Genomic DNA, 10,567 nt, shown 5'->3' with positions numbered 1-10,567 from the left:
AGTGGGCAGGGCGCCCACTAGGTGCAGGGGCTGGGACTGACTCTGGTGGGGGCCTGGGGCGGTGGGTTCACCTATGGGCCTTTCCAAAAGCAAACGCAAACTGGGAAAAGGTAAAGGGCCGGTGGCCTCTTCCCGGCGCGGCCCCGCCCCCGTAAATCTTCCGGCGCTGGGTCCTCTCTGAGGACGGTGCCTCGGGGACCTTTTCATCCGGGGAAGTATTCACATGTAGGGAAATGGAGTGCCCCAAGTCTTTCAAGCTATCTTATTTCATTCCAAACAGAGCAGGCAACTGAAGGATGGGGTCCATTGCCCAGACTCAGTAAAATAGGTCCAGTTAATTGCACATGTATTTTCAGATGAGGAGTCAAAGACCCGGCGCACTTACTTAGTTTCAAAGGCTGAGGAAAGGCGGGTGGACAGACCTTCACGAGAGTCCAAGAAGCCTTCGGACACCAAGCCTGCGGAGAGCCTCCGTGAGGAGAAAGGGGCGGCTAAGCGGGAGTGGCCTTCATCTGAAGTGGGAGGTAGGACACTCCCGAAACCAGACGTGTATTTGAGGATGAGGTGCACAGGAGCCTGCGGTGGGGTGCTAGTAGCAGGGGGCGTGCCCTGATGATGGAGAAGGTTTGGGGACCTTTATCTAGGAGGTAAATATGAGAGTTCTCGTAAAAAATGTAATAAGTTTGCATTTAAGTTTAATGTAATTGGTTTTAAGTTTCCAAGTGGTAGCTGCGTAACACACAGCAAGAAGGGCCAAGCCATGTGCAGACCCAAACCAGCCTGTAGTCCTCCCGAAGGCTGCACACCTTTGGCACCCGCCTGCCACTCCCTCCGCATTCCACAGACTGGAGCCTGAGCAGCTAACTTGGCGGGGGGCGGGGGTGAGGGGGGTGGTGGGGTGGTGGTTGGTGGGGAGAGTAGGAGGTAGTCGGGCTGTGCAAGGGGACTTCCTGTCTGACAGGATGTGGGGGCAAAGAGAGGAGCCAAGTGGGCTTTGGTGACCATGAGAATGGATAGCCAGTGCATCCAACAAGGAAGGTATGGAGGAGAGAGAAGCTGGGCACAGAGCTTCACACTGAGGCCCCTTTGGGGTCATCAAGGGCAGAAAACCATTTGAGGGGAGCACACTGGACATGGGAGCGAGGCCTGGACTTCAAATTCTAATTCACAAGCTCTTATATAAGGCAGGAAGGGCCAGAGTCCTAGGGGGAGGTTTGGAAAATTGCTGCCAGTCTGTCAGGAAGCTTTTGGCCACTGGTCACAGAAGAGCTTTACTACCAAGGGGCTCAGTGTCCTCCAAGTAAAGAAGAGGTCAGAGGCTGGGCCCTGGGCGTGGCAGCATCCAGGATTGTGTGTTCACACTTGGCCACCCTCAGTGTCCATGGTCCACAGAGGGCTGGACAGGTTTCAGTGGCATGCACACAGACTATGTCTCGTTTGTGAAAGGTGTTATCTTGCTTCGTATTAGCAAGGGCACCGTCCCTCAGAGGCCTGCGTGCCCAGCTCTCCAGGACGGGCTGGACCTGTGCCAGCAAGGAAAGGTGTGGCCGTGTGTGTCACACCCTAATTTCGGGGGCAGAATGAGGGTGGAGTTCCCAGAAAGCAGGTGAAGAGTGCCATCACACGGAACACAACCCTGGCACACGCTGTCCTGGGTAGCACACCCCAGAGCAGATGCGAGTGAAAGAAACCAGACACAGATCCTGCTCTGCTTACGTGAAAAGTCCAGGAAAGTCAACCCCATATGGAAGGAGCCTGGGCCAAAGGTGGGCACAAGGGCTCTTCGGAGAATGATGGAAATAGACTTAAAGACTCAGTCAGTGGGTGCCCAACTTTGAAAGTTTACTAAATCCCATTGAGTTGTATGCTTTACACAGGTAAGTTTCATGGTTTTTAAATTATACTGAATCAAGTTTTAGGAAAGGAGAACTTGTTGGCAGTGTTGAATGCTGCAGAGAGGTGGAGTAAACCCAGGGAACACTATTGAGTGAGACCAGCCGCTGCACTTGGTGGCCTTAGTGGGAACCAGGAGTGAAGACACATACCTGGTTTGCCAGGAGGACCACCTCAAGAAGGGCAGGGGCGTCTTCTCATTCACAGTCATTTTTAAAAAAATAACAGTTTTTATTTATTCCTTTATTTGGCTGCTCTGGGTCTTAGTTGTGGCATGTGAGATTTTTAGTTGTAGCATATGGGATCTAGTTCCCTGACCAGGGATGGAACCTGGGCCTCTGCCTTGGGAGTGCAGAGTCTTAGCCACTGGACCACTAGTGAAGTCCCAACATCCAAGTTTTAAAGCTGAGGAATTTCCCTAGTATATTTGAAGAAATGAAAGTTAACCTAATACCATAAAAACCTTAGAGAAATGATGAGTTCAACAATAAAAAATTCTGTGTATTATACAATTAATAAAAATGGGCTTTACTACTGTTGAATGATTGCTGGGCTAGGGTCAGGGGAGGTATGCTGACTGAAACAGGGCCCGTGGGAGCTCTGTGGGATGCTGGAAAGTTCTGCATCTTGTTTGGATATGGGAAACTGCAGCTGAACACTTAAGAACTGTGCCTTGTGTCTGGTCTGAAGTATGCCTCAGAAAACATGAATGGAATACACGAGTCCTTGTCTCTTAGAGCTGCACCCCCAGTATTCTGAGTGTAAATAGTTGTGCTGGATTGCCAGGTGAAGGAGAGTACGTGTTTTCACAGATGCTGCTTCCCTCCCTCTCCGCAGGTTCTGTGATGTGATCTCAATGCTTCTCCTACCTCGGGGGTCTTCATCCCCTCTCTAAACCTTTTCAGGTTTGACATTGTCTTGTAACCAGTAGAGTGGCTGAAGTGACTTCCAGGTAGTGGGCGATGAAGGGTGGCAGGGTCTGGCAGGCTCACCTGAGTGCCAGCTGTGCTGCGCTGGCCGCTGGGGAGGCCATGGGGGAGCAGCAGTCGCATAGCGCATCCCACCCGGGTGATGGGCATGTAAGTGACGAGCCTACAGCGACTGCAGCTGAGCTGCTGCACAGCACCTAGCAGCCTGGTGAGTGGGTGTCCGCCGTGGCCAGCCCAGTCGAGCCTTCAGATGGCATTTGACTGTAGCCCCTGGGAAACCACAGTGATAACTGTCCAGCTGAGCCTTTGCTCAATACTTGACCCATAAAATGGTGAGAAAGTGGTTATTTCCAGCTGCTGAGGTCAGGCTGAGTTGCTACCCAGCAGTGTAGTAAGCAGAACACAGGTGAGTGCATGCTGCGGTGGAGACCAGGTGTGACCGGGTTTGTAGTTGTGGCAGCTGGTGATGCAGATGTATTGTACTGTGCTCGCTTCTTGCTGCTTCTGTCCGTACTTCAACTTTTGCATTAAAAACCCAGAAACATACATTATAGAGACTAAGGCACCACAAGTTGGCAATCAGCCAGTTCCAAAATGCTGCAAAATCTTCTGGAAAAAAAAACAACAACAACCAACTTTTCTACAAATAAATGACTTGAAGAAAAGGAGCTGTCTTATAGGTCTGATCAGGTGGCCATCACAAACACCATGGGTTGGGGACTTGCTTGGCGATCCAGTGGTTAAGAGTCTACAGTTCACTGCACGCAGAGTGGGTTCGATCTCCTCTCAGGGAACTAAGATGCCACATACCCAGGGGAAAAAAACAAATCCTATGGGCTTGGTTTAAACCACAGACCTCATTTCTCATCATACTGGAGCCTGGGGGGCCCCCTATCTGTCTGTGTTCCTGTGAGGATCCCAGACAGCTGTCTGATGGCTGTGTCCTCACGCGGCCAGAGGAAGAAGGTTGTGGTCCCCTCTTCCTCCTGATCCCTTCCTGAGGGCTTCACCTTCATGATCTCATCTAACCTTAATTCACAAAGGCCCCACTTCCAAATACCATCACATCAAGAATCAGGCCTTCAACATATGATTTGGAGGGAGGGGAACACCAACTTTCAGTCCACAGCAGTTGCTAGGAGATTTAAGAGACCTATGAACAAAAAGCAGTGTTTGGATCTGGGCTAAGTTATTCTTGAGATAATCAAACTGGGTATTAGATGATAATAAAAAGTCAATGATAATATCCTTAGATGTGACAGTGCCATTGTGGTTATGCTAAAAAAACCATTCCTCATCTGATAGAAATACTGTATTGTATTATCAACTATTAAAAAAATGTGAAAAACCAGTTTCCAAAGATTTATATGCTGCATGATTTTATTTATGTAACATTCTCCAATGACAAAATGATAGTGATGAGGACAGACTAGGGACTGCCAGGGGTTGGGGTTGGGGGCGGTGGGGCGGGACTGAAGTGTGGCAGGAAGACCGGCCTTGTCCAGTGTCTGGATCTGGTAGTGGTTACAGGTGACCACACGGCTCAGAACACTCACTGCACTGCAGTCGGCCCTGTTCGTCACCTGAGGTGAGCATATGTTCTGCTGCCTGAGGTGAGTCACCTGAGGTGCTGCCGCTGAGGGCAATTGACAAGGTAGCAGGGAGCTCTCTGGGCTACTCGTGCAGCTTTCTGTGAATTGATATTGTCAAAGTAAAACATTTTAAAAGACATCAAAAGTTATAATAATTAAAATAACATGGCTACCATATAAAAAGGGCAGGTGAGTGAAAGGGGAAACATGGACAAGAGTGACTGTGTATGTATCGATGTCACCATGTCTATATATAATTAGAGTATGATAAAACTGGCATCAAAATCAGATGGGAAAAGGAAGGCTTGTATGATAAACTGTGCTAGGAAGATTCCTTAACATTTTAAGAGAGAATGTAAGGTGGACTGTAACATCCTGCTGTATGCTCTGATAAATTCTAGATGGGTTGAGTGAATATAAAAAGTGACTACATGTACATCAAGTCTACTTAAAATTTTTTAAAAGGTAGACTGTAAACTGATCAGGCAACTCAAAGGGGAAAGGAAAAGAGCAATTAGTACCATCTTCCAGTTGACAGTGTGTGGTCATCTAAAAAAAATTTCCTTACTGGGGGAAAAAAAAGGGTGCCTACAAAAAATAAGATGTACATTTTATTCTGATTCCTCAATTGGGAACATCTCTCTAAACCTCAGAGCAAAGACATTACAGATAATATTGAAGGATTTGACTACATTAAAAAGTAAAACATCTCCCCAGCCCTCTATAAACAAATGTAAAACAAATAATGGTAAGCTCAAAAAATATTTACAACAGAAACAAGAGGTCAAAGAGTAACACATGACAGGTCCAGAGCCCAGACACGTTGTGGGTGGAAGTCAGACTGAAGGCATCTGGTAACGTGGGAGGTGGGTTCAGGGGCCCCCAGATCGCAGTTCTGCGAACAAGTCTGTAGGAGCCCCTGCCCTTACGTGTGGTCATCCCTGGGAGGGGGATGGGGGAGGCTTCCAGGATCAGGTTAGTAACCTTTGGTATTGGCTTAACCCAAATGGAACTTTTCTGGAGCATTCCTGAGCTCATCAGAGAAGCCTTTGAAACAGGTGAAAGCATCAGAGAGGTGGCTGTGAAGCAGTCAGCTCCCGTGGTTTGAGAGTCGCCAGCCAGCAGGGAGACAGTGCTTTGTCCTTGGCCCACAAAGAAATGAACTCTGCCTACAACCTGAGTGGCTGTGGAAGGTCTCCAGGTTCAGATGAGGACACGACTGGGCTGACAGCTGAACCGTAGGCTGGACTCCAGACCCAGTGGAGCCCGTGGTGATGTGTGTGCTGTTTTACGTTGGCCACTAAAATGTAACTTGCAGGCCGTAACTGAAAAATAGTGCAGGCTGTGTGCATTAAGAACTGTGAAAAGATTCGTGTTTCTAAATGAAGAAGCTTTAAAACTCTGAGGAAGATGCAAGGAGTCTTGTTTGGGGTTAGAAACCTCAGCAGCGTCACGGTGTTAATTCACCCTTATTCTAGCAAGTCAGTGTGACACGAGCAAAAGAGCACAGGTCATTTTGAGAACAGAACCAAATTAGCCCAAAGGTCACGTGAAAGAGTAACAGTGTAGGGATGGCAGGAAGCATCTGGAAAAGTGGCTAGAACAGATAGAACCCTCTGACGTGTGAACGTGTCTCACAGTGATGAACTCACGGTGTCCTTCGTGCTCCAGTGGGGCCCAGAGAGGTGCTGTGGTAAAGATGGTAGTGGTTGGGGGAGATAGGCAATCTCACTAGACAACTGAGAAAACAAGTATAAAGTAAGTATGAAAAGGAAACGAGTGAATGGTTTTTACAAGTTTGGACCCGGGGGTGCCTTTTCCAGTCTGACAAACTACAAGCCATTAAGGAACAGATGGATGAATCTGTTGCAGAAGGAAGCTGTAATAAAAAGCCAGGAGCTATCTGTAACATATTTAATAAATCCCTAACAGTGAGTTTCCCAAATATAAAAAAAAGCTCACACACAAAAAAGGTAAAAGTAGAAAATGCAGAATGACATTCATTCACAGGAAGATACAGGGGCGGAATGAGCACTTCCATGGTCACTGTAGCCTTGGAAAAGGTTTAGAAAAACGAAAAAAGCAGGAGCATGTGGAGAAATGTCCCTGGTGATAATCTCTTAGCGAAACACAAATTAATCTTGACGGAAAGCAAGTTGACAATATTGGCCAACATTTTCCTAGTAACTTACCCGACGGGTAAACCTCCAAAAGTTTGTAAATACATAAATGCAAGAATGTTCACTGCAGCACAGTTTAAACAGAGAAACTGGAACTAAGCTAAGTTATATTCATCAAAGGGAGCTGTTGCAGCATGATGGCCCCCACAGTGAACTCCAGGCTTGTCTGTGCTCAGCTGGGGAGGGTGTGGTCACTGCGAGACTCAGTGTGTGGTTCCAGCAGCAAGTATGTGTGAAGTGTCTGCAAGAAGCAGCATTCCAAATATAGCTTTTAACCAGTGTGGATTATTTTTAAGTGAAATGTTTTTAAGTAAATATTTTTAAGTAGTCTTAATATATAACATACCCGCTGGGTTGGTAAAGAATCTGCCTGCAAGGCAAGGCAAATTCAATCCCTGGGTTGGGAAGATGCCCTGGAAAAGGAAATGGCAACCCACTCCAGTATTCTTGCCTGGAGAATCTCATGGACAGAGGAGCCTGGCGGGCTACAGTCCATGACATTTCAAGAGTCGGGTACGATTTAGCAACTAAACCACAATATGTAAAAAAGCTTGTGTAAATCGATATGAAGAAATTATCTTAATTTTAATTCAAAATACAATGAAATGCACATTGACTTATGATAAAAAGGAGAAGAAAGGATACTCTTGAGCTGAGTGCAGGCGTGGGCCCCTCGGCCATGGTTAGAACCATGGAAGCTGTGTGTGTGGCACTGGATGGTGGCAGCATCTTCCTCGGCTGCCAGCCCTGGGAAGGTGACAGCACTGCTCTATGCCTCAGTTCCTTCTGTAAAACGTAGGTGTTAAAGGACCCACCTCAGAAACGTGTGGGTCGCTATTCCAGGACTCAGAGCAATGTCTGGCGCAGAATGGGCTGCTGCTCCTCCTCCACGTGGCTGAGTTCCTGAGGTGTTCAGTGAGGAACAAGCAGGTGACGATGTCTTCTAATTCTGTTCAGGACACATGTGCGCACGTGGGACACAAAGACCTCTCTGTAGGGCTGAACAGAGGCCCAGGTGGAGGAGCCCCGAAGTGGTGACCTCCAGGAAGCAAGGCAGGAGGTGAACGGTGGAAGCAGTAAGGAGCTCTGCATTTAGGCTTGTAGCATTTGGTAGTGGTTCACATGCCCTGTGCATTCCTGGAGATCGTAACGAGTTTGAGGAAACGCTGTGGCCCCCAGCTCTATAGCACCCCCACTGATGATGTTCTGTACGGAGAGCTTCCACTCTGTTTAGAATCCTGTGGAAACTGTGTCTGACCCTTCCCCTGTGGGGCAGACCCTGCCTCTTCCAGGTATCTCTCCTGCGTCTGTCTCTGGGCCGCCCCAGAGCTGAGGCTCTCCACAGGATGGTGGGGGTGCCTCTCCTGTTCTCCTCATGGAGGGGGCGCCTCCTGGATTCACCACCTGCGTGTCTGAGTTGTTGCTTGGTTTAAGCTTTGGAATGTTCACTTAGGGTTCTGACTGTTTTCAACCTCGCTCATTTCTTTTCCTTAGCCACAAACCTAATTGCTTTGCTCTGGCCCTAACACAGACTTATGAAATGCTTGGATGTTTTCCTTCCTTCCAGAGAAACCTGATGTAAATCCAGAAAAGAAGAAGCTTGCCATCCCACAGATCATCATCACCACACCCTCAAAAGAGACTGTGATCAGCTATGGTTCCATGGGAATGCAGGAGCAGAGAACCATTCGGGAACGGGCTGAGCAGGGTCCCTACTCCCGACACAGAAACCCCAGCACAGTAGACGCCTATAACATACAGACCACAGAATAAACAGGCACCCCGGCAGCTGTGGTTCCTCCCTGTGCAGTGTCTCGGTGGTGATGGCAGAAGGGCCACCCCATCCTGTGAAAACCTGCAGGTGCCCCTTCAGTCAGCAAGGTTTCCCCAGCTCTTTGACACTGGCAGGCAGCTTGGCAGAGGGCAAGAGTGACTCTGGCTCCAAGAGTGAACGTGGGGTGATCATGAGATGAGCCCTGCTGGAACTGGCTGCCTGCACATCACGATTGAGAGGTATCAGGCCGCCATCTCTTGCAGTTCTAAACTGAACCCTTCCCGTTCAGGACTAGAGGGCCATGGCACAAGCACCCAGCAGTGGAAGTGAAGGAGGTGTACCCACCCTGGAACCAAAGGTGGGACTCTGAGGTGTTAGCACCCAGAACAGAGAAGGGCTCTTAGCTTGAGTACCACATGATGCGGAGAACGTAGACGCAGCCCCAGCACTTGGAACACTGGCTCTGTCAGAGCCACCCGGGGGGGAAGGTGAGTTGAGCTGACAACTTCCCCTCTTTCTGGCTGTGTTTGAGGGCTTCCAGTGGGGAGGGGCCATTAGGGGACTCACAGCCTCAGGTGTCCCAGCCTCATCAGCAGCCCTCGGGTCAGAGTCCACTCTTCTCTGGGTTGGCTGGAGAGCATCCTGCCCTGTCTGAACTCACATGTTTAGTCTGGTGACAGTGTGTGCCAACTTTCTTCATTCCTGGAATGATCAGCAGGCTGCATACAGAGGGGCTCTGTCTTTGTCTGTTGAGGAGCATCATATCTTTTTAGTAGTAAATAGTACAAGTGACTTCCAGTCAGTGAGTTTTGATATAATCAGGAAAACAGACATCTCATATTGACATTGTTTACTAACACATTGTTAATATACTCATTTGTATTTATTTAGTACATTTATTTATGCAGTCTGACTGCCACGAATAAATATTTATACAGAAAGGTCAAGCCCATACAAAGGTGAATTTGATCACAGAGGGTCAGCATGCTTCTCCTCCATAAAATTGCAAGTAGCTGTTGCATTTCTATCATTCGACCTAGAAATTGCCCTCCTACCCTGCCCTAAGCATCTCAAGCAAATAATCCAAAAACTTATTTAGTTGTTTAGTTGTGTCCGACTCTTTTGTGACCCCAAGGACTGTAGCCCACCAGGTTCTTCTGTCCATGGGATTTCCCAGGCAAGAATACTGGGGTTGGTTGCCATCTCCTTCTCCAGGCATCTTCCCAACCCAGGGATTGAACCTGCATCCCTGCATTGGCACATCTGCTGAGCCACCTGGGAAGCCTCCAAAGCTATATTTCAGTTCAGTTCAGTTGCTCAGTCGTGTCTGACTCTTTGCGACCCCATGAATTGCAGCACACCAGGCCTCCCTGTCCATCACCAACTTTTGGAGTTCACTCAAACTCATGTCCATTGAGTCAGTGATGCCATTCAGCCATCTCATCCTCTGTCGTCCCCTTTTCCTCCTGCCCCCAATCCCTCCCAGCAACAGAGTCTTTTCCAACGAGTCAACTCCTCGCATGAGGTGGCCAAAGTACTGGAGTTTCAGCTTTAGCATCATTCCTTCCAAAGAAATCCCAGGGCTGATCTCCTTCAGAATGGACTGGTTGGATCTCCTTGCAGTCCAAGGGACTCTCAAGAGTCTTCTCCAACACCACAGTTCAAAAGCATCAATTCTTTGGCGCTCAGCCTTTTTCACAGTCCAACTCTCACATCCATACATGACCACAGGAAAAGCTATATTTACTATGGCATTAATTCTAATCTCGTTATTAGCTATAAGTTTAGCTTATCAGAATTCAAAAACAACCAGAATGAAGTGAATGTGGTAACTAGTTTAAATCATTTTGACTCATTATCTCCTTTCATAATTATCTAATGTCCTTCACTTACATTAGTAGTATTTTAGCACTTACAGTGTCTTTCCTCCTGAGCAGGCCGTGTACATGACTTACCTTGGTTACTGCTTCCAGTGAGAATGTAAGGTGCCGTAGGGCAGACTCGGACATGGGCAAGTACGTAGTGAGTGCTCAACAAGGATGTATTAGGGGACCCATTGGTCCCAAAGTCCGTCCGTCGCCACGTCGTGTCAGTTCTTTCCACATCTCTCAGACGCGCCCTCTACTCTCTCTCAGTCCCCCTGGCTCTGCCAAGCCTTTCCCTTCTTGGCTCCAAGGGAGAGCTCTAAAGCACAGCTCC

General features: G+C 48.2%; 1 protein-coding gene across 1 annotated transcript; it reads left to right on the top strand.

Annotated features, from left to right (window-relative positions):
- The first annotated feature begins 73 nt into the window (after window positions 1-73).
- Window positions 74-9,461, top strand: SPATA33 (spermatogenesis associated 33). Its single transcript, XM_010843986.1, has 3 exons — window positions 74-110; window positions 357-524; window positions 8,162-9,461. Exons 1-3 carry the CDS (start codon window positions 74-76, stop codon window positions 8,365-8,367), a joined length of 411 nt encoding a protein of 136 aa, XP_010842288.1. The 3' UTR covers window positions 8,368-9,461.
- Window positions 9,462-10,567: the final 1,106 nt, after the last annotated feature.

This window comes from Bison bison, unplaced genomic scaffold (genome assembly GCF_000754665.1).
Source record: "Bison bison bison isolate TAMUID 2011002044 unplaced genomic scaffold, Bison_UMD1.0 scf7180017864192, whole genome shotgun sequence".
Taxonomy (NCBI): domain Eukaryota; kingdom Metazoa; phylum Chordata; class Mammalia; order Artiodactyla; family Bovidae; genus Bison; species Bison bison.
This window is presented reverse-complemented; position numbering and strand designations above follow the sequence as displayed.

Excerpts from the sequence above, each read along its gene's own strand:
- SPATA33 (XM_010843986.1), top strand. The coding sequence starts at position 74 with ATGGGCCTTTCCAAAAGCAAACGCAAACTGGGAAAAG. Across the intron at positions 111-356 it reads CAAACGCAAACTGGGAAAAG|ATGAGGAGTCAAAGACCCGG; the intron begins GTAAAGGGCCGG and ends ATGTATTTTCAG. Across the intron at positions 525-8,161 it reads GCCTTCATCTGAAGTGGGAG|AGAAACCTGATGTAAATCCA; the intron begins GTAGGACACTCC and ends CCTTCCTTCCAG.